General features: G+C 41.5%; 2 protein-coding genes across 5 annotated transcripts in view; one reads left to right on the top strand and one right to left on the bottom strand.

Annotated features, from left to right (window-relative positions):
- The window catches only part of TUBD1 (tubulin delta 1), a 44,209-nt gene extending 22,098 nt beyond the window's left edge, over positions 1-22,111 (bottom strand). Inside the window, exons 1-4 of one of the 4 annotated variants that reach the window (XM_089676653.1) lie at positions 21,955-22,111; positions 9,463-9,644; positions 9,234-9,381; positions 5,339-5,555 (exon numbers count right to left, since the gene is read on the bottom strand). In XM_089676653.1, the coding sequence (XP_089532779.1) occupies positions 5,339-5,555; positions 9,234-9,381; positions 9,463-9,631 (534 nt within the window). In that variant the 5' untranslated portion in view covers positions 9,632-9,644; positions 21,955-22,111. Of the gene's footprint in view, positions 1-4,208; positions 4,291-5,338; positions 5,556-9,233; positions 9,382-9,462; positions 9,645-21,534; positions 21,689-21,904 lie in introns of those variants that run through there. The other 3 variants (XM_089676654.1, XM_089676652.1, XM_089676655.1) reach the window with 3 other exon arrangements.
- A 33-nt stretch (positions 22,112-22,144) lies between these two features.
- Positions 22,145-23,299, top strand: part of RPS6KB1 (ribosomal protein S6 kinase B1) — a 62,768-nt gene continuing 61,613 nt past the window's right edge. Inside the window, exon 1 of the mRNA XM_089676651.1 lies at positions 22,145-22,367. Within this exon, the coding sequence (XP_089532777.1) occupies positions 22,236-22,367 (132 nt within the window). The 5' untranslated portion in view covers positions 22,145-22,235. The remainder of the gene's footprint in view (positions 22,368-23,299) is intronic.

Genomic DNA, 23,299 nt, shown 5'->3' with positions numbered 1-23,299 from the left:
CACACAGTCACAGGAAGAACATGTACACATGTGTGACTCTTCCTTAGATAGTTATTTTCACCCCATTCTCTCAAAGAATGTGGTTTGCTATCCTTTCATTTTTGTTCCCTATATACCTATATAAAATGTTCTGCTCAGAGATCGCGAATATCCCTAGCTTTTTTTTTGTTTTACAAATTTCTAGCCGTGCAGTAAACCCCTCATACTATAAGCCTTGAACAATTATCTAGTTGGTTCATTTTTTTATGAATTATATCTAATCCCTAAAGGAAAAGGTTTTGTATGCTATGCTCAGGCTTTTACTTAAGTAAACTTTTACTATCCCACTTAATGTTTACGTAAAATCAAAAACATGGTAGATGTGGTGGCTGCATTAGTCTTGTTTTTTTTAGTCATTCCCCTTATTTTCACCTGATTATCTGGCAAGCAAGTCTGTTAAGCCAGCGTTTTTCAACCACTGTGCCGCGGCAAACTAGTGTGCCGTGAGATATTGTCTGGTGTGCCGTGGGAAAAATTGCAATTTCATCCGTAACATGTGGCCTCGGCTCACAAATAGACCGATCATTAGAACAGCAATGGGCAAACTACGGCCCGCGGGCCGTATACGGCCCGGCAGACCTTTTACTACGGCCCGCGGAGCGTGATACTGTCAGGATGATCTGTCCCCCTCGACGTATCTGCGCATGTGCCGGAGATCGCCGATCGGCTGCTAATGCCTGAAACTGGCACATGCGCAGATACGTCGAGGGGGACAGATCCTCATAGGAGACAGATTTTCATGCTACACCGGAACGGCGAGAGGAACGCGCGGAGCAAAGGTAAGTGAATTGACACAGGGGGGGGGGGCTTGGGGACTTAATACGGGGGATGAATTACTATAGGGGGGATGAATTACTATATGGGGGATGAATTACTATATGGGGGATGAATTACTATATGGGGGGTGAATTACTATATGGGGGGTGAATTACTATGGGGGATGAATTACTATATGGGGGATGAATTACTATATGGGGGATGAATTACTATGGGGGATTAATTACTATGCTTACTATGGGGGAATATTACTATACTTACTATGGATGACACATACACATCATTCATCTACTCTTGGTCCGGCCCCCCGGTCCAATATATGAACCCATTGCGGCCCTCAAGTCAAAAAGTTTTTCAATACATTTTTTTAACATTTTCTAATGGTGGTGTGCCTCGTGATTTTTTTCATGAAAAAAGTGTGCCTTTGCACAAAAAAGGTTGAAAAACACTGTGTTAAGCTACATTCACACAGGTGATTTGATCTGGTGCTAATGAAAGTTGCAGGAATCTGCAGATTCCTGAAGCGGTTTTTGCCACCTGTGATCAGTTAGCTGTGTTTGCCAAGCCCAAACACTTTAATGACAGGTCAGTGGCAGCCTTAGCCATTTGTGGCTGTTTGCAGAGCCAGCTTTTACCTGTGGTGATCGTTGCTGAACACACAAAGTTTAAAAAGGGTTAGCTGGAGTTAGGTTTTATATGATGTTAGTCTCTTGACTTACAGTAAAGTCTATTTAAATCTACAAAACAAAAAGGCAAAAGCACCACACCTAATGCAGTCACCACATTTACAGTGTAACTAAATCCTCCAAATACTCCGATCCTTTACAGCCTAGGAAGTTGCCATCTTAGCTTCTATTTGACCTGCAGCTGCCATGGTGCTGCACACGTAAATCAGTTATAACACCAGCCATCTGATGGCTTGACAGTGTAGTTGAGAGCAGAAGAAGCTGTAACAGCTATTCAAGGTATGCCTTGAATGTAACCTAGGGACAAAATTAAAATTGATGGGTTTACTTCTGCTTTCAACAATTGTAAGCTGAATCATATTACATTTTTGGTTGTGGGAATAAAACGTGCTTTGAGGGCTCATTCACATCATGGGGCAGAGATGTCAGTTTTTCTACACACTTTTTACAAAGGCACAACAAAATCAGCTGTTCTCTATGTGCCCTGTTTACACCACAACACTAGTATCACGTGCAAGTTTTTTCTTCAGCGCACAAATCTGCAACATGTATAAAACTCCTTGAAGTGCGCATGAAAACTGATGTAAACTGATGTCACTGAAAGTGAAATCTGCACATCAGTTTCCATCATTTTTTATGCACGTATGGTGTGAACGAGGCCTAACTGTTGGTCTAAGTTAACTTCTCGTTTGGTTATTATTTTTCCACCTGTATGTTTAACCGCTTCCTTTCCGCCCTATAGCAGAAAATGTACGGGTGCGCAAAATCACGTAGCTATACATGAGTTTGCAGCTCTGGGTAGGGGGGCGCGCGCGCACCCTGCCCGCACCATTCGCAGCCGCAGGTGTCAATCACCGGGTCCTGGACGGTGATTACTCGCCGGCGCCCGGTGATTGCCGAGGATCTCCAATGGGGAGGAGAACGGTTTGTAAACAAAACCGTTCTCCCTGTCAGCTTGTGCACACTGCTTTGCATGGTTGTGCACAGCCCAGCCATACAAAGCAGTGTGCTTACAGTGAAGCAGAAACACACGGTCCCCTAGTAAAACACACCCAGCACACAGTTAACCCTTTGATCGTCCCTCATGTTAACCCCTTTCTGCCCAGTGCCATTAGTACAGTGTCAGTGGGTTTTTTTTTAGCACTGATCACTGTATTGGTGTCACTGGGGATGTCAGTGACACCAAGTCCGTTCCCCCAGTTTCAGAATGCCCACCGCAGTTCTGCTATAAGTCACTGATCGCAGCCATTACTAGTTAAAAATCCAAGTATGTATACCGCCATTTGTAAACGCTATAAAACCTTTCACGTAAACCAATTAATTTACACATATTGGTATTTTTTTTTTTTAGCAAAGACATGTAGCAGAATACATTTGGGCCTAAATTTATGACTACATTTGATTTTTTTAATTTTTTTACTGGACATGTTTAATAGCAAAAAGTCAAAAATATTATTTTCTCAAAATAGTTTTTTTTTTTATAGTGCAAAAAATAAAACACAGGCGACTAGCACTGAAAGAAAGCTCAATTTGTGGGCTAAAAAGGACATAAATTTAATTTGGGTGCAGCGTTGCATGACCGTGCAATTGTCAGTTAAAGTAATGCAAAAAATGGCCTGTCCAGGAAGGAGGTAAATCCTCAGGAGGGCAAGTGGTTAAAGAGGAATTCTAGGTATGGATATTTTATACATAGCTACATTGGTCCAGCTTGGACCAATGTAATTATACATATATTATACCTGGGCAATGCCCCTAGAAGCTGGAAATCACTGAAGTGGACATTGCTACTCTAGCGATCTCCACTTGCTTCTGGATCCTGTGCCAAGCAGCAGCCCAGCTGGATTCTGAACACAAGACCGTTCTGCACCAGCGCTATTCGGAGAATGCTTTGCAGTTTCTGAATGAAAGAAAAAGTGTTCTCAGAATGGATAAGGTGAAGAAGCAGAACAGTGATAGCATACACTAGTCTTCAATGGACTAAAGAGTTATGTTCGTACCATAAAATCATTTTTTGGAATCGACTGAACGACATAAATCTCGCTCTTCTGTCTTTCGCCTTAAGTACAGTTTGCTCAGGAAACTGAGGCATGATGGTTAGAGGCAGGGTGATGAGGGATGGCATAATGGTTTTCGCTGCATCCAGACCTTCTGTAGACAGCAGTATAACCCCACGTCAGGCTAATCTACAGTCCTGTGTCCCTCAATGGAATCCAAGATGAAGCTTTTAAGGCAAATACAAAAACCGCATTATTCTTTCTAGTCGATTCAGGGACACAGGGGGGTTTATTTACTAAAGCTGGAGAGTCCAAAATCAGACTCCCTTTTGCATAGAAACCAATCAGCTTCTAACCTCAGCTTGTTCAATGAAGCTTTGGCAATGAAACCTGGAAGCTGATTGGTTTCTATGCAGAAGTGAGTCTGATTTTGGACTCTCCAGCTTTAGTAAATAAACCCCAGGATGTCTTTAAACTTCATAACATGCAAAAGCAGTACAACTTAAGTGTGGAAAACAAAGAAAACAATTGCTAACAGGCCTAAGAATAAGGGTCTGTTCACACCATGGTGCAGAGACCTCAGTTTTTCTGCACATGTTCTGCAAGAGCACAACAAAATCAATTGTTCTCTATGTGCCCTGTTTACACCACAACACTAGTAACACATGCAGATTTTTTCTGTGCAGGAGTCTGCAACATGTATAAAACTCACTGAAGCATGCATGAAAACCGATATCTCTGCAAGTGAAATCTGCATGTCCGTTTTCTTCAGTTTTTCTCCACGTATGGTGTGAACAAGGCCTTAAAACAAAAAGAAAAATAATAGAGAACTGGGGACTGCCTATATCTCAGAGCTGAAGAAAAGTAAGCATCAAATGAGGCTGAAACATCTACCTGGTAGAATGCAGAGAACATGTGAAAATAAGACAAGGTAGCAACTTTGCATATCTGGGAAACAGCTGCTCAATTCTGAAAGTCTAAGAGTATAGTTTTGTACGCATATATATGCAGGACTATAGCAATCAAATGAGCCCATACACACAGTTGCATCCACATATTCAAAAACGTGCGCTGTGTTTAGCTACACATGAAAAAAAAAAACAAAAAAAAAAAAACACATGTACTTTCGTTGCATATTTCATGTGGATCTTCTAGTTCTGCCAGCAAGAACCCTTCTTTCATGCAGAAAATACATGTATGCCCTTTTGAGTGAGCGCCAAGAAAGGCTCACAGATCTTCTAGAACAGTGGTCTCCAAGCTGTGGCCCTTTGCTAACCCCTTGGGACACCATCCCTGCCATCGCCGGGGCACCATTTCTCCCACTGACACCATTGCCTGGGCACGGTTCCTCCTGTTAAAACCAATGATGGGGCAGGGCTTACTCCCACCTATGCAGAGACATTTTCTATTCACACGGGACACAGTCCGGCCCCCCTAAAGCCTGAAGGACAGTAAACTGGCCCTTTGTTTAAAATGTTTGGAGACCCCAGTTCTAGAAAATGCTTTGACAGGAAAGGGTGGCGAGGCAGAGAGAGATAGAAAGTTATGTCTTATAAACTATACCCATAGTGAAACTCAGTTGCTCATAATAAAAGTTACTTTAAGCACAGAGGCGGACTGACATCTCATGGGGCCCCAGGGCAATAGAGGATCATGGGGCCCATGTGTCCTTGCCCAAACTCAAAAAAGCCTATGAAAAAAGGTACCAGAGGCATCTCATGGGGCCCCCTACTGACCCCGGGCCCTCGGGCAGTGCCCGAGTTTCCAAATGGTCAGTCTGCCCCTGTTTAAGCACCATTGTACTTCATTATTGCAGATTACATCGCATTGTCACATACCTACCTCTCCAGTACCATAAGGCCAAATAACTTCATTAAGCAGAAGTGAATTAGGGTAGATATCTCGTAAACATTTTGTGATGAATGTTCCCATGCCTGAACCAGTGCCACCAGCCATGCTCATTATGTTGAAGAAACCACCCAATCGATCACATTTTTCTACTTGCTTTCTAATCAAGTCAATAACAAGATCTTGATATTTAGGGCCATGTACACAGTAACTACAAAGACAATGGAAGAAATACACAAATGTAAGCTGCATGAAAAAAAAAGGAGAGAAGAAAAAAAAAAAAAAAAAAAAAAACATGCAGAAAAAAAAAAAAAAAAAAAGTTGATAAAACATTCACGGTTCTAAACATAATTAGTTATGGTGACTACAGTGGGTATAAAAAAAGAACCCCCCTCCCCTTAAAATAATCACATTTTGTTCCTTAGCAGTCTGAAATGAAGACAGGCACAGTTTTTGTTTTATGCAGCTGTATTTACTCAGTGCAACTTAGAACAACCATGTGAAAGATACAACACCAACATGTCAGAAATAAATATAGAAAATTCAAAAACAGAAATCACTGAATTGGGAAAAGGATCACCCTCTTCTCTCAGTATTTTGTTGAACCACCTTTTGCTTTAATTCCAGCCTTCACACTATAGAAACGCAGTACAGATGCGCTCTGGATGCATTTTGCATGCACGTTTTTGATGTGTTCCAGTGCATTTTTTTATGCATTCCAGTTTATTTTTTCCCTTTTACTTCAATTTAAACAGGGACATGTGCATTCCAGTGCATTTTTTGTGCGTTTTTCGTGTTCCAGTACAGTTATGTGCATAAAGAATGCAGCCGGTTCTACTTTTCTTTGCAACTGTAACGCACTGGAACTGCAAGCACTGATGTGAACTATGACATTGACAACCATATCACCTGTCTGTGTGTTTTGGATGCAGAAAAAAAAAAGCAACTGAAACGCATGTAGTTTGAACAAGCCCTTAGTCTGTTGGGATGTCTCTACTAATTTTGCAATATTTGCCAACTCTTCTTTGCAGAACTGCTCAAGTTCAGTTAAATTTGATGGTGACTATTTGTGGACTGCAGTCTTAAATTCAATTGAAAATCTGTGGATTGACTTGAAGTCTGGGCTCTGACTAGACCATTCACCTTTTTCTCCTTTAACTGTGTGGTCATTTTTGCTGTGTGCTTTGGGAATCTGTCATGTTGGAAGGTAAAATTTCTTCTGATTGACAACCTTCTAGCAGGGGGCAAGAGAGGAGGCACTGATGCTGCTGCACTGATATGCAGCAGTGATAGGCGGCACTTACTGATGGCAATGGACACTGATGGGTGGCACTACTGGGCACTGATAGGGCTGTATCAATAATCAGGGCTAGATAATCAGTGCCCCAATTATCAGTACAGATGTCCTCTGTGACACTTGCTGGTTATCGGCAGTACTTTCCTCACACTGTGACAGCGTGGGGAAAGTGCAGCTGATAACAGGCAACTGTATTTACTTTGTGATCAGCTGTGTTATCGGACATAGTGATCATAGACAGCGCTCTGTGTGCGCCGCTGGGGGCGTCATATGACGCCATCCCAGACAACAACTACGTTGTTGCCGTCATTCGGCTATAGCGTGGTTGGAGTGTGGTTAATAAGACTTCACTGTGCTTCTAGGCATTGATAAAGCCTTTTACATTTTTTTGTATCCATCTCCTGACTTGTGCCTGCCCACAACTTTATCCCAGAGATCTTTTGAAAGTGCCTTGCCACCCATAAATTGTTTGCTTCAGTTACACTACCTGGGACTGAAATTATTTTTTCAAGCGGAGCTAATCAAAAATGACCACAGCTGATCACATCTGAAAGTCAAATGGCTGTGTGTGCTATTGAGAAGATAATTATCTACACCTGATTGAGTTTACACATCCTTTTTAGAAGGGGGTGATCCTTTTTCCAACTCAGCGATTCTGTTTTTGATTTTTTTTTTTCCTGACATGTTATAGATCTTTCACTTGGATGTTATAAAATTGCAATAACTACAGCTAGATAAAACATTTCAGGCTGCAAAGCAACAAAATGTGAATTTTTTAAATAGGGTGATTATTGTCTATACCTACTGTATCTATACAATTGTATAGATTTATTACAAGAACAATTTATTCTTTACGCAATATTTGGAATAGGTACGTATGGAAAATAATGACAAAGCAATTTAGCAAAAGAGAAACAGAAGATAATCCAAGACAATCCAGCTGGCATTCTTGTCAAATGCTTCATTTGACCTGCATTACATTCAGTTCACACTAGTTCAATGCACCTCACTAGAACATGCTGCAGTGCTTTACAGAAAAAGCTGTGTCTAACCTGCTTTGCATGCCATTACTGGAATTGCTGACCCTTATTAAAATGCTAGATGTCCGATTGTCATGCAGATCCAATGAAAGGGCACAAAAGTTTAAAACTTTCTGAGGCACATAACAAGTGAGCAGATTGGGCATTCTGACATTGGATGGAAGCTGTTCTGGAGTAATAACTTGGTGGTCAAAAATGACAGCTTTGTATTTCTTCCAGTATGGTTTTCCTTTAAACTGGAAATAAATCCAAAAAGGTAAAATATCCTTTAAAGCAGTATTAAACCACTTATTATATTGCATCTTACCAATTCCTAGATGTGCTGATTACATTAGTTTTCTTTTTTTAATCTGGCCAGTATGAACAAGCTCTCTTACAGATAGAGCAGAGCTGAGATGTAGAGGAGACAATTTATCACTGACAAGGGTGCTTACAATAATCAGCTTTTATGTAAAACGTTTATCCCAAAAGGAAACAGTTAATTTGTTAGTATATCTAAATCTGCTTGTACACCTAGCACTCCCCTTTCCCTTGATTAACAATGCTGTTGTCAAAAGATGCCCTTGTACTACTTTATCCAGAGACTGGAGGCATTGTAAGGTCCCAGTCACACCGATCAGACTTTGAAATCATGCGACTTCCAGTGAAGCCGCACAATTTCAAAGTCGGATGTCATTCCGACTTGAGGTGCGACTTGCAATACATCTGCCCAGATGTCTATGCAAGTTACACTTGAAGTAGTGCATGCACTACTTTAGAAATCGGTGTGACCAAACAGAATCGCACTGATTTGACCGCTTTAATCGCGGATAATAGGGTGCAACTTGCCATGCAAATTACATGTAATACATGAGGTGTGTTACTGGCCAGATCACCAGGATAAAACAGGCAGAAAAGTCTAAAAAATTAAAACTAAAACAGCCATTACATCTGATTGGTAAGCTGCAATAGATTATTTTTTTTTTTTGGGGGGGGGGGGGTTAATGACGCTTTAAAGGCTAAATGTCGGTCAGCTATTAAAAAGAAAAGAAACAAGAAAGAAAAAAAAAACAAAAAAAAACTTGGGTATATTTTTATTTAGTCCAGTGGGGTGCAATACAGATGAATACCTGCCTTGCTCCTTGCTTTCGTGGCAGCTGGCAATCTTTTTTGTCTCAGCTCTGGCATGTTGGTTGGCACTCAGTGCCATCATATACAATGGAAGGCCAATGGTGGCTGCTGGACCTGCATTGTATGCGATGACCTTAGCGAGGAGGGAGACCCCAACCTGGGATTAGAGAAATATCTTTATCTTGTAATGTACAGCTCTGAGCGAACTATTGGCGCTATATAAATACTGCAAATAATAATAATCTTCACCTGGAACTGGTGGGAATGAAGCATGTGGGAGCAACAAATATGGCAAGTAATTCTCTGAATCACACCCTCCTAAACAAAACAAGATGTAATTCACTGATATTTATGAATTCAAACCAATTTGTTGAATATGCTTTATTCATGGTGGTTATGTAAAACATGCAGTGGAAAAGAAATGATGTAAAATTCACCATACCCATGAGCCCAATTGTTCCCAGATCCTTGTTTCTGGGAAAACTGTGATTTCTCATCATAAGTCCATTTACCAGACCGGGCTGCAAGTGCTAAAGTCTGAGTAATAACTTTGGGCTCCATATCAAGAAGCACTGCTCGACTTACAAATTCTGCAACACAAATCAAAGTGGAGGTATAGTGAAACACAAGAAAGTTTACAGCAATAAAATATTTATTAAATGGAAACGAACCTCCAGATTCAGTCTCTTCAAAGAATCTATCCTTGGAAACTGCCTGGTAATAGTTATTTTCTTTCTTGGAGCACAGTCCATTGCTATAGAAATCATTGCAGAGGACGTCAAACAATTCATAGCCAATTTGGTTTCCACACTGGCCCAATTGCAATGTAATGAATGCCATATCTTTCAGTTATCTGCAGCAGAAAAATTAAACAAAAAACAGAAAAAAAAAACAAAAAACAAACATGAAATGAAAAACACTGTCAGTACATCTTTTTCTATAATATTTATCGTTATAAATTAGCATTACATGAAGATATATTCTTGACAACATAAATTCTAAACTCCACGCAGATATTAAATGACATTTCATGCAATTGGAAATTCTTCTAAAAATAATAAATGTATTTTTTAGGGATGCACCAAAATATCGGCGGTTAAAATGTATCGGCTGAAAATAGTGTTATCGGCATTTTGCCGATAGGAAAAAAGGTGGCAGTAATGGCAGCCGAAACTGCGCGATTTTACTGCCATAGTCATGTTAGCAACAAAACGCAACATGTGTGCGTTTTTGATGGGTTTTCAATGCATTTCAGGCCTTGGTTCACACCAATGCAGTTTATGTTTCTTCCGTTTTGTAGTGCGTTTTTTTTTTTTTGCCAACTTGTTGCCGGGCAGATTAAAAATACAACATGCGCATTTTTTATGCATTTTCAATGCATTTCACACTCTATTCACACTAGGTTTTTTCAAACAGCGGTCGGAACTGACACAATTCTGCCCGCAATTTGAAAACGCTGTGTAAGTAATGTTTGATCGCATTTTTAAGTGCCATTCATTTCAAGCAACCTTTTTTGGGCATCATGCATCCCGTGATTTAGTTTGCGCAATCGTGACATGTTTGCCACGCAAAAAAGCGCACTTCGATTATGGCAAAAAGCACTGCTTATTCAGGTGCCATTGAAATTAATGGCACCTGAAGACGCAATTGCACGTTTCACACTTTTACAGCACAGGGTCACATCGTGGGCAAAATCGCGGCAAATCCACCCACAATTTGAGTAAACCAAGTGTGAATGGAGCCTTACTCCTGGTTCACACCAATTCAGTTTGCATTTTGTCCATTTTGAGTTTTTCAATGAACATTTTTCACGTGTTTTGATGCGTTTTTAAACCTTTTTTTGGGACAACTTTTTACTGGACAGATTAAAAATGCAAAAACGCATAAAAAAGCAACATGTACATTTTCGATGCGTTTTCAATACATTTCAGACCTGGCTCACACCAATATAATTTGTGTTGTCTTGCAGTGCGTTTTGCATGCACATTTTTGATGGGTTTTGTGCATAAAAATGCAAAATGCTGCAAAAACGTACTACATATGTTTTCTGCAGTGCCTCATTTGAAGTTTATTGAACCAAAAACGCAACATTTTGCACTTAAAAAGTCCCTCACCCTTTCCAAACATGCAGCTGCTCAAAAAATCAAGTGAACGCGTCTCATAGAAAACCATGCTAAATGGACTGTAGTGTGTTTCTTCAAAAAGCCCTAAAAAACGCATTGGTGTGAACCAGACCTTAATGAGGAGGTGCCAAATATGCACCAAAAATGTGGCAAGCAGGATTTTTAACACCGCAAGGGAGGTGCAACAGACCAGTGTAAAGACACACATTGAATTTAAAGGGATGCATTTTTCTTTAGCTTTTCTTGTACCTTTTAAAAAAACGCAAAAGTGCTACAAAAACTGCTCAGTGGGAAAGCAGCCCATTGGCTGAAAAGGTGCTGATAATAAATTCATTTTCATTTAAATTCACGATGTTCATTAAAAAGTTGAATATAATACAATTAATACAAATAATACAATTATATATAAAAAAATATATTTTTTTAAAAAACTGTCCATTTCGGTTTTCGGACAAATGCGTCCTGAATTTCTGGTTTTGGTCCAAGAATTTTCATTTTGGTGCACACTAGTATTTTTACATTCCATTCTTCCTTATTCACTGTCCAGCTGAAACAGCTTTTCACCATCTCATACAATTTTAGTGGCTGCTAGCAGTGGGTTTGGACAGTGTGTACCTGTCCCGTCTAATTGCATCAGAATCTCATGTACAGGGGCTAAGCACCCAGTGTGCATGAGGCCTAAGAGCCCATTTACATTTTTGTGGAGCATAATGCACATGCACTGGACCTCATGCATACAGACCGAGGTGCTGCAAAATCAATCCGAGTTGTGATGATCGCGGCGTCAGGCCCCTGTCCTTCTCACCAAACTTGTGACCGAAGGACTAGCCAATCTAAAACCGCGATGCCACGTGCGCAACAATGCCACGTCCAGCTGCACCCTGCACAACGATTTTCCAGCTAATGGACCACAAGTCAATGTATCGGCAACCTGAGTGCGATTGTTAGTGGGTCAGGTTAATTACACAATTAACCCTTCACACTGCCACCACCTCCTTTTTGTACAGAGAAAGAGGAAACTCTGCAATATCAGCAATAACACAAGGATGATTGGATAATCGTCTGGATACCACTGTCACCGCAGACAGGCTATACAGAGGGTTAAACATACATAGTAGTGCTCTTCAGCGGCAGGAATTTGTAAGTTGCATTAAAGAGCAATAGAAACAGTTCAACACTTTCAGAAAGAAAGATTACTAAAAAGGTCAAAAGGGTGCAATAAAAATATTTACAGAAAAAAAAGATGAGAGAGAGAGAGAGAGAGAGAGAGAGAGAGAGAACGAGAACGAACACACAGCAAAAAGGTAACAGAAAGCAGTTTAGAGAGGTAGAGTACTTGCAAAAGGGCACCGTCTCCCAAGTTGGTTCTGCAGGGGGTGTCTCTGAAGCCAAGGACCAATGCCTCATTTGGGGAGGGGTGTCTAGGCAGAGACCCAAGCTAGAACCGAAATCTCTCTTAGCTTATATTTTGGCTCATAACTTTTCCTAGGCACAAGTAACATTCCACCCGCGGGTAGATTAATATGCAGACGCATCTGCGGAACGGTTAGACATACTTGAATGGTTCAAGAGATGTAATTTTCTGCTTTCCTATATATTCCAGCCAAGGAGTGTGACATAAACGGTTTGTCTGATCGTGAGCAATCTGAAGATATGCCTGGTTTTTATGTAAGTCTCTCATATTCCAAGATATGAGACATAGGGGGAAAATGGATTTTAAAAAGTGGTATCTAGTTTATGACTCCCCTGGAATGTCTTTGAACTCAGGGGAAAGCTTGGGTTATCCTTTTACGAGGTGCCAGATTGCACAGTTTCTTAGACCGCCCGGCACCCAGCTCAGAGAGGTTTTATAGCTCGGAGCTTCCTGCTGTGCTCTGGCTTGCCTGTGACACTTCCAACACACACTGACCACATGTCACTGTGGATCTCAGAGAGGGGGGGGGGGGGGGGGGAAGGAGGAAAGATATGTTTGTACAAGATGGATGATCCTTTGCCAAGATGGAGGTTGGAGCAAAATGGTTGCACCGCATCCATCTCTTGGGTACGATTGCTACACCAGTGTTTTCCCTGGCTGGAGAGCTGCAGGTGGCTCTTAAGCGGGCCAAAGAAGTGACTGCATGACTGCACGCGGCTGTACTTGGATACGTGGACAAGTATGGACATTCTGCGTTCCATGAATACGACATACATGCATGTGCTCGTTCACATTGATACATGAAAGCATCAGTGTATACCCTAGTAGAGCTGTGTACAGCCATTCACTTCCATGGCTGGCTGTATAAGCCACCTGCAGCTCCCCAGGCAGGGAAACACCGGGATTTAACACTAGAACATATTTTGCACCTTAAATGGCCCATGTGCATGAGACCTTGTTTTGTATTAAAGGACAAGTTCACCTTTTCACTAGCTCATGCACCAAAATGTCCAGAAAAACTGGCAAGCCAAAAATCTGTAACGTAAGACATCTGCATCATGCTGGGTGCCTTAAAAAGAATCTTCACAACAAATACTGTAGCTGCTGACTTTTCATAAAAGAACACTTACCTTTTTTTCAACAGTCTTCAGGTCCCTGGCACTGGCATGTTTAAGCAGGCCATACATGGGCCAAATTTTGAACAATTTTTTGATCAATAAAATAATTTGTTTTGTAATCCGATGGTATCACCAATGAAAATCGGTCGTTTTTCATGAATTTTCCAGCATGCCCGATAAACAAAATGGGGAGGAACCATGAAAATCAGCCGGTTCCATTGCCCCACTAGCAGAGCGAAAAATTGACCGATTAGCCTTAGGTCCGATTTTTGAAAGAAAAATCGTTTGGAAATCGACCCATGTATGGTCAGCCTTAGTGTGGGAAGTCAGCTGTGACTTGCAGCTTCAGCACACCTGTCCCAAGAGGATGCCAGCAGACAGGGAGGGGAGGCGAACTTCCGGTGGCATTAGCTAGGCAATCTGGCCGGAAGTGGGAGCGGGAACCTACTAAAACTAGGTGCCCCTCCAAATGTCCAAAAAAGTGTTAGAGGAGGGGTGCAGGAATTCATGTTGACAGAGTAAAGTTCCCCTGTCTGGCCACTGCAAATATGCAGTTGGGCCGGACAAGCATCATTCTGGGAAGACACATGGGTGCATCTTCCTTCTTTTGGTGCTAGTGCGCAGCCTTGCAGCAGTGTGATCTGTGACTGCTGTGTTCACTGGACACAGCGCACCACCAATCGGAAAACTGGGCTGCTGTGATTGGCCCTGGTACCAATCATAGCGATCACATGAAAAGTGGCAAACATTGGCTGTCATTCATGACTACTGCTTATTACTGTGTTTGGTCAAAGTTATCACATGGTATTGGGCCAGTTACTGGGGACACAGATATCACAATAGTAAACAATGGCATCATGAATGCATGCCAAACACAATTAAAGACAGATTGCTTATACACTGATCATCACTATAATAAGCAAAATAATAACTATTAAATCCTGTTCACCCCCACAGAGCAGTATGGTGTCACTAGGATGACAGTATAAAAGAAAAAAAAAACAAAACCGAAAAACACCAAACAACCATATACTGTACATTTACATTCTGTCACCAGAGTGTGTGTGGTGTCACTACAGTGACATTTTAGTGATATGACAGTAATATGTACAATGGCTGGCTGCTCTGATATTACTCTATGTCAGTGCCACCGACCATTGTCTCTGATCACTGCCATAGTAGTACAATGTCACCAGACCAGTGCTCACAGTATTCCTTGTAATCCAGCAACGGTGTCTGTCGCGCCAGCCCCTGTGTCACCACACCAGTGCAAGTCAGCAGCAGTGTTCCTGATCACCACCACACCAGTCCAGTGTTGTCTCTGCCTGCCCTAACCTTGGTCTGTTCATTGACTACGTTTCTGCCTGCGGCCTGGAACGATCCTTTGCCTGTTTGTGGACCATGTGTCTGCCTGCGCCTGAACTGCACATCCTACTATGTTTCTGTGAGACACCAGACCCAGTCATGCCCTGCTGACAACTGCATTCCTTGAACCACAAGAACGCTTTTTTCTTCTGTTCCTCTGCCTCCTACACTTCCTGGCCAGTTGACATGGCATTCCTGGGGGAAGCCTTGTATCAGTAGGTTAAGCTTATAGGAACAAGGACTGCCACAGGTGACTCTACAATAAGATTTATTACCTGATCACTTGTACAGAGGCGACCATTACAGTAGTTTTGACACAATTGGGCGATTTTCTATAACTTCAAAAAGATTAAATAATATGTACTGCTTTGGGTTATTTTTACCAAATGTAGCAGAATACATTTTAGCCTACATTTATTAACCTCCCTGGCGGTATTCCCGAGTGTAGCTCGGGGTAAAGTTTCAGCACCGCAAGCGGTAACCCCGAGCTACACTTGGGAATACCATGCGGCGCTGCTCCGGGATCCCTTCTGCACTTACCTTGTCCTTCGCTCCTGCGATGTCCCCCCTGCAGCGTCCCCGGCCATGTCCTCCGGCCATTGTCAGCATCTGTCTTCTGGGTTCCGTTTCCTGTGACGTCAGGACGTACGGGGGACGGAAAGGCGGGAAATGTAAAAATGTGAAAAAGTGACATTCACTAAATACACTAAAATCACATAGAAAAACATTACTGTATCAAAGCATTTCACATTCATTTTGTCCCGAGTGGTTTGTCCTGTGCCCTGCCTGCATTTTTACTGTTCTTTCTGCCTGGAAACTGAGAAATGTCCATGGCGTCCAAAAAGCGTCCCTTTAGGTCAAAAGTGGTTTTAGACCAGCTAGAGAACAGCGATAGTAAATTTGAACCACTTGCAGAATTGAGTGATAATGATTCGTGGGGGAATTCGTCATCAGACACTGAAAAACGATTTTGCAACTTTGCTCAGTGATGTGTGAACTTCGCACTATATTTCAAATTTCAGTGTTTTTGGTTTGATTATATTATGTTATTATTAAGTGTTCTTGCAAGAACACTTATTGTTATCTCACATATATATTCTTATTATAGCCAATTTTACCACCCTAACTCCTCCCACAGTTTTTACACTACATAGACAAGTAATATACCGAAACGTGCGGATTGTTCCCGATTGGTGTGCTATTACTTTGTGGAACGTTTCGCCGAATGGTTCATGAAATATCGCCAATTTTGTGGTGAAATTGGTCCCATAGGAATGAATGGCGGAATGCTCAAAACTAGAGTGGGAGCTGACAAAAGCTAAGAGTGTGAGCTGAAAAATCAGGACATGATTTCTAAACTGCCATCACTCCCTCATTTTCAAGCCCACCTACACAAATCGTATATCAAAACGTTCAGCAATCCCTGCTGCCACTAAAAATGTCCACGGCTAAGCCATAGTCCTCATCGTTTTCACAATATGACCTTTTGTTTGCAACTCAAGCCACCCATTGACTTTCATTGAAACTCCACTCCCAGCCACCTGAAATTTGAAGGGCAATTTCTAAACTGCGACTGTGCCTTCATTTTTAATATTTCAGAGACATACTATGCATCAAAATGTAGGTCTGGGTCTTGTGATTCCCACAATATAAAGCTCTTCACTGTAGGATTTTCAGAACGCTGGTAACGTTAACTGTGTAAAGTCATGTTAAAAATGTTTGTTTTTCAGCCTTTTTAAGCATTTTTGCATTAGCATTTAGCGGAGTTTTTTCTACCAATCAGTGCCACCTATCAGTGCCAGTCAGTGCTGCCTATCAGTGCGCATCAGTGCCGCCTGTCAGTGCCACCTAACAGTGCCAGTCAGTGCCGCCTATCAGTGCCATGTATCAGTGCTGCCTTTCAGTGCCCATCAGTGATGCCTGTCAATGCCCATCAGTGCCACTTACCAGTGCCTCCTCATCAGTGCCCATCAGTGCCACCTATCAGTGTCGATCAGTGCAGCCTATCAGTGCACATCAGTGCAGCCTCATTAGCACACATCAGTGAAGGAGAAAAATCACTTATTTACAAAATTTTATAACAAAAACTAAGAAAAAACATTTTTTTTTAAATTTTCAGTGGTTTTTGGTTTGTTTAAGAAAAAATTAAAAACCCAGAGGTGATTAAATACCCCCAAAATAAAGCTCTATTTGTCACAAAAAAATGATAAAAATTTCATATGGGTAAAGTGTTGCATGACCGCGCAATTGTCATTCAAAGTGCGACAGCGCTGAAAGCTGGAAATTGGCCTGGGCAGGAAGGGGGTATAAGTGCCCTGTAGGCAGGAAGGGGGTAGAAGTGCCCTGTAGATTACTGGTTAATAACACAACATTACCACCTTGAGGTTTCCTGGATTTCAATTCTATACTTGTATATATCGAGAGGCTGCACCAGCTACTTCCTGAGATGACAGCAGACACTTAAATTGCCATGTAACAAAGTGCTGGGAGGATTACATGAAGGAAAAATGAAGGCTTTGTTAAAGCAGAATACCCCCCCCCCCCCCACCCTTTATAGTTAAGAAAGCTGTCATTTTACAGGCAGTTGCCGTGGTCCTGCTCCTGTGTCCAGCTATAGCATGAAAATTCAGTTGAGAGCTCTCATAAGCACACTGGTGACAGTTATCAGCAGAGGTATGATTTGAATGTTACTGGCTGAACCTGCCCATTTTCATATCTTTGCAAAGGATTCTGGGAAATGGGTTTTGCCACCTCAGGGTTGATCAAATCTGAATTATTTGTGTTTTTAGAGGGTTTATAGAGCCAGAAAGATTATGATGTGAACATACAAGCCCAGAAGAAAGATTTTAATGGTAAATTCAATATTTTGGTAGTTCGGGCGGTTTAAAAAGAGTCTGAGCTTACTTAGCAGTTGGAGAGGTTGGGAAAGCTCAATGACACCAGGTGAGGATCTCTGGGGCCAATTCAGTGACACTGAGGTGAGGATCTCTCTGGCGGAAGTTCAGTGATACTGACCTGAGGGATACTGACATGAGGATCTCACTGAGGAAGTTCAGTGATTACTGACGGGAGTGATACCGACGTGAGGATCACTCTAGGGAGTTCAGTGATACTGACATGAGGATCTCTCTGGGGAAGTGATTACTGACAGGAGGGATACCGACATGAGGATCTCTCTGGGGAGTTCAGTGATACTGACGTCAGGATCTCTCTGAGGAAGTTCATTGATACTGACGTTAGGAGATATCTCACTGTTCAGTGAAACTGAGGCAATAAATACTTCTCTGAGCTTAGACCCCATTCCAGAACACTTGGAAGTTGAGCATGATGGTTGTTCCCTGTATGTACCTCTCCCTCATTTTTAAGTGTTTTTGCATGGCAGACCACTTACTGTTATCTCACATATATATATTCTTATTATAGCCAAATTTACCCCCCTACCTCCTCCCACAGTTTTTACACTACATAGACAGTAATATACGGAAACGTGCGGATTGTTCCCGATTGGTGTGCTATTACTTTGTGGAACGTTTCGCCGAATGGTTCACGAAATATTGCCGTTTTTGTGGTGAAATTGGTCCCATAGGAATGAATGGCGGAATGTTCAAAACTAGAGTGTGAGCTGAAAAATCAGGACATGATTTCTAAACTGCCATCACTCCCTCATTTTCAAGCCCACCTACACAAATCTTATATCAAAACGTTCAGCTATCCCTGCTGCCACTAAAAATGTCCACGGATAAGCCATAGTCCTTATCATTTTCACAATATGACCATTTGTTTGCAACTCACGCCGCCCATTGACATTCATTGAATCTCCATTCCCAGCCACCTGAAATTTTAAGGGACATTTTTAAACTGCGACTGTGCCTTCATTTTTAATATTTCAGAGACATACTATGCATCAAAATGTAGGTCTGGGTCTTCGCAGTAGGATCGCCCCTTGAAGACGTCATTCATGACGAAACTAGTAGGGCTTCGCTTGCTGGATGCTGACGTCTGTGGAGAAAATTGAGTCACGAGCGCTGTAGTGAGTGTGCGGGGAACAGGAGACTGTTATACCATTTGCTGTTTTATGCTGTTATACTGGTGTCGGTGAAGACACCCTTTTTGTGAGTGTAAATCTTTATTAAATTGTTGGATACTTTTATAAAAAAAACTGGCTGCACCATGATTTTCTCTTTCATTCCCAAACATGACCTCGGTGGAGAGATATAAAAAGAGAGAGTGATATAATGCTCCTGGAATCATTATATTGAGTGGTGGATACCTACCTTATGGATGATTGTGTAGCTATTGATCGTCACACCTGAGAAGTTGATTCATTGCATCTGCTCCCAGAGCAAAAAGCGTTTTTTGCTGATCTAGAGATTGATCAGCATGGAGCTCTGGTGAGTTACCCAACTTTACTTTGGTGGTGGATTTTGGCACAATTTCTTTGAGAGCACCTGAATTTGAAAAGGATTTGTTTGGACATCGAAGAAATTCAGAATTGGACATTTTTTTATATTCACAAATTTAATTATTTAAATTACTTATGCACTAAAAAATTGTTTTGCACATAATTTTGATATGTTTTTATATTAAGAATAGATATATATATATCTTTTGCACTAATGTTTCTACACTAAATTAGGAATAGTTTGTGGTTTTAGCGCATTCCTTTATTAAAGTACAGTGTCAGTGTTTGGTTTTTTTTTTGCACTGATCACTGTATTGGTGTCACTGTATTGGCAGCCAGCATCAATAGACCTTCTAGCACATCCCAGCACCCCTTGCCATTATATACATCCAATGCTGGAGGTGCCTGAACTGCGTTCCCGCTGCAAAAAAAAGCTCTGAGCAAAATAAAGCATGGAGACATGGATGGGAGAGTTTGCTTTGAACATTACCAAATGAATTACAGGCGTACATCGATTAACAGAATTTTCAGTTTACGAATGAAAATCAATTGAAAATGCCTTGGTTTATGAACTGTTTTTGCAATATGAACGGATTAATTGGTTTTCAATGCATTTATTTTTTAATAATGTCCCTGTACAGTATTTATGCCTTTAAAGTGCACATAATAGTTTTGAACAGATAAAAGACTTTTTTTTTTTTTTACTTTTTTCTAACCTCGACAGGATTTTTTTTTTTGTGCTATCTTTAATTCCTCTATACTGTGCTGGCACCCATATAATCTTACTCAAACTAGTTCCACTAAGTTCATTTTCAATTTTCACCCAACTTTTCCCTTTTGAATTATATGTCCAATCATAAATTCTTGCTAAAATTACTGCTTTGTAATATCTTTTAACATCTGGAAATCCCAATCCCCCCCTTCTCTTTATACCTGTTTAATAATTCATAGGATATTCTTGGTTTTTTATTTCTCCATATATATCTTATTCTTTTCATTGTCCTAAAAAAAAAAAAGCTTCTGGGAGTTTGATTGGAATCATTTGAAATCTATACAGTATTTTGGGTACAATTACCATTTTTACGAGGTTTATGTATCCTATCCATGACGGGTTTCCTCCTTCTAATGTTTTTAATTCCTCCCTGATCTCATTTAACATTGAAATATAGTTTAGTTTATACAAATACTTATGTGAAAAAGTGAGTTTTATTCCTAAGTATTTTATATTTCTCTCAATATAAAGGGGAATTCCTTTTGTATTTTTTCTTTTTCGCCCTTTGGTACATTAATATTCAGAATCACCGTTTTTGTTGGATTAATTTTTAAGTTCGATAGTTCTCCATATTCCTTCAGGATCTTCATTAAATTTGGAAGTGTTATCCTGGGGTTCCCTGCATACAGCAACAAGTCATCCACAAAGGCTGCTACTTTATGTTCTGTAGTTTCTGTCTGAATTCCCTTTACATCCCCGCTTCTCCTTATTATTGACAACAGGGGTCCCAATGACAGAACGCACAACAAAGGGGACAGTGGGCAGCCCTGTCTAGTTCCATTTGACATCCCAATGGGTTCCGACTTCTCCCCATTTACCGTAATAATTGCAGTGGGCTCCCTATATAATTTTCCTATCCACTCCCGCATTCTCACTCCGATCCCCAGGGCTTCCAGGGTATCCATCATAAAGCCCCAGTCAACTCTATTGAATGCCTTCTCAGCATCGATTGACAGCACTACCACCGTAGCTTTTCCTTTTCTGCTTTTCTGAATAAGCATCAGAGTTCTCAACCAGTTATCGCTACCCTCCCTCCCTGGGACAAAGCCCACCTGGTCCCCATGTATCCATTCAGGAATTAGATCTTTCAACCCATTTGCTAAAACCTTTGTGTACAGCTTAGTATCAGTGTTCAGTAATAAAATTGGTCTATAGCTAGAGGACTGAGAAGCATCTTTTCTTTCCTTGTGGATAAGTACTACATGGGCCTGTAGAGATTCTCTCCTCATCTCCATCCCACTTCCCAAGGCATTCATATATTTCTTCAACTTAGGTAATAATAATTCACTATATTTTTTATAATACTTCACGGTGTAACCTCAACAGGATTAATTGGTTTTCAATGCATTCCTATGGGAAACCACATTTCGGTTTACAAATTTTTCGCAATATGAAAAGCCCTGCATAACGCATTCAATTTGTAAACCGAGGTACACCTGTATATAGCATTTTTAGTTTGTAGTACCCAGATGCAGTTATCATTGGAAAACATGGGGTACAACTTTTCATGCAACTTTGAGGTCCAAAGTCGTAAAACCTGTTTCCTCACCAGTGCCTCCAGACAACTAGACCAGTCATAGCCCCCGAACCTCCATAAATGAGATCCTTTGTAAATCCCTCAGGTGCTGTGTATTCTCCCCTCTCCACAACCTCTCATAGGTGAAAACAGCCTGTCGATTCCGAGAACGGACGTTTAAAGTGCCCGCCCCCAACACACAGCACTAGGGTGAAGCGTTTCTTCACTCATGTGTCCATTTCCAGGGGCCATTTTGGTGGAGCCAACACAACCGATAAACGACACAAATAAAGTACTCCGTGTTAAAACGTACTATAGAAACGATAGTCTAATCTTCATTGTACTCATTTATACAGAGACGTGAACTGCTAAAACAAACAGGAAATAACTGCTGTTTATTCACCTAGTCAGCCGTTTATTTTGGGAAATTTGGATTCGATAGATGACATGTACCTCGTAGCCAGGGGTTGTTGCAACTGTGGAAATGTCATGCAGTACTGGTCTCCGTGTGGGAACACCCGTGCTGTAGTCAAGGCAATAAGCCGTCAACTGCACATGCGCGTAGTCTGTTTCCACCTCTTCTCTACGGAGGCCTGCCCTGGTCTGTATGCGCGCGCCCTCTGAGGAGGAGGGGGAAAGAAGGGAGCGCGTACGCAGAGGACCTGGGAAGTAGCGACGTGCGGGTGCGCCGCCGCGTTACAACGTCCGGTGATGGCGGCCGTGTGTAGGACCCCATGAGGCGGGGAAACGGAGCACCGAATCGCGGTGGGGGGAAACAGAGAACGTCCGAGGCCATGGCGGGCGTGTTCGACATAGACCTGGACCAGCCCGAGGACGCCATTTCGGATGATGAGTTGGAGGACGGGGTGAGTAGGGGCCTATAGAAGGGGGACAGGCCTTGAGCCCGGGGGCTGTGAAGTGAGCCCGGGACCTGCTTTATTGTCTTTAGTGGGGTCTGCTCCGAGGCGGGGGGGAGGGGCGGGGCGCCGAACTTGCAAGCTGCAATGAGAAATGTGTGAGCACATCGGTGACCTCATGTACAAGTTGTGCAAGTTTGTGCTTTAGGATTGCCACCTCATCCCTTTAACCGCCAACACATTAATGACACACGTTCTGAGGCTGATTAAATGCAGCTAAGTCCCTTGAATCATCCCCTTAATCAGCTACAGAACCTGTGTCATTAATGTGTTCGGGTTTTACCCTTTTGCTGCCAGACTCGTTTTTGCATTTTTTGCGCACATTTAAAAAAATAATATTAGGCCTGAAGATGACACAACCCCCCCCCCCCCCCCAAAAAAAAGAGCATATATTCTCTGAAAGCAGACACCCTAGAAAATAAAATAGTGGTAGTTCTAATTTTTTTATATAAACAAATGCAGCGCAAAAAAAATAAAAATAAATTGTATTTATAAAACGGTAAAAATGGTGGTATAAATAAACACAAGTGATAAATTGAAAGTGCTTTGCTATGATAAGCGCAGATAAATGCGTGAAACTGGGAAAGGCAATAAACCGAAAAAAATACTATGCGCATCTGGTGAGTGTGCAATTTTATTATATCCTCTGCACGAATTAGTCACAAAAAATCCTTTGATATCACTGGTGCAGCAGGATCTTTATGCGGCACAATTCTCTGACCGGTGTCTGTCAATCTCACCATTATATGAACTTTTTTTTTCCATTTTTTTTTTCTGTTTATTGACTTTCACAGTTGCACGCATTTATCTGCGCTTATCATAGCAAAGCACAAGGAGGGGGAAAGTCCTTTTTTTGGTGGGACTTTAACCTCCCTGGAGGT

This window comes from Staurois parvus, unplaced genomic scaffold (assembly GCF_062004578.1).
Source record: "Staurois parvus isolate SC_StPar_1 unplaced genomic scaffold, SC_StPar_1.0 ptg000172l, whole genome shotgun sequence".
In the NCBI taxonomy this organism is placed as follows: Eukaryota; Metazoa; Chordata; class Amphibia; order Anura; family Ranidae; genus Staurois; species Staurois parvus.
Note: the sequence above shows the minus strand (reverse complement) of the source record. Positions and strands in the feature narration are given on the sequence as shown.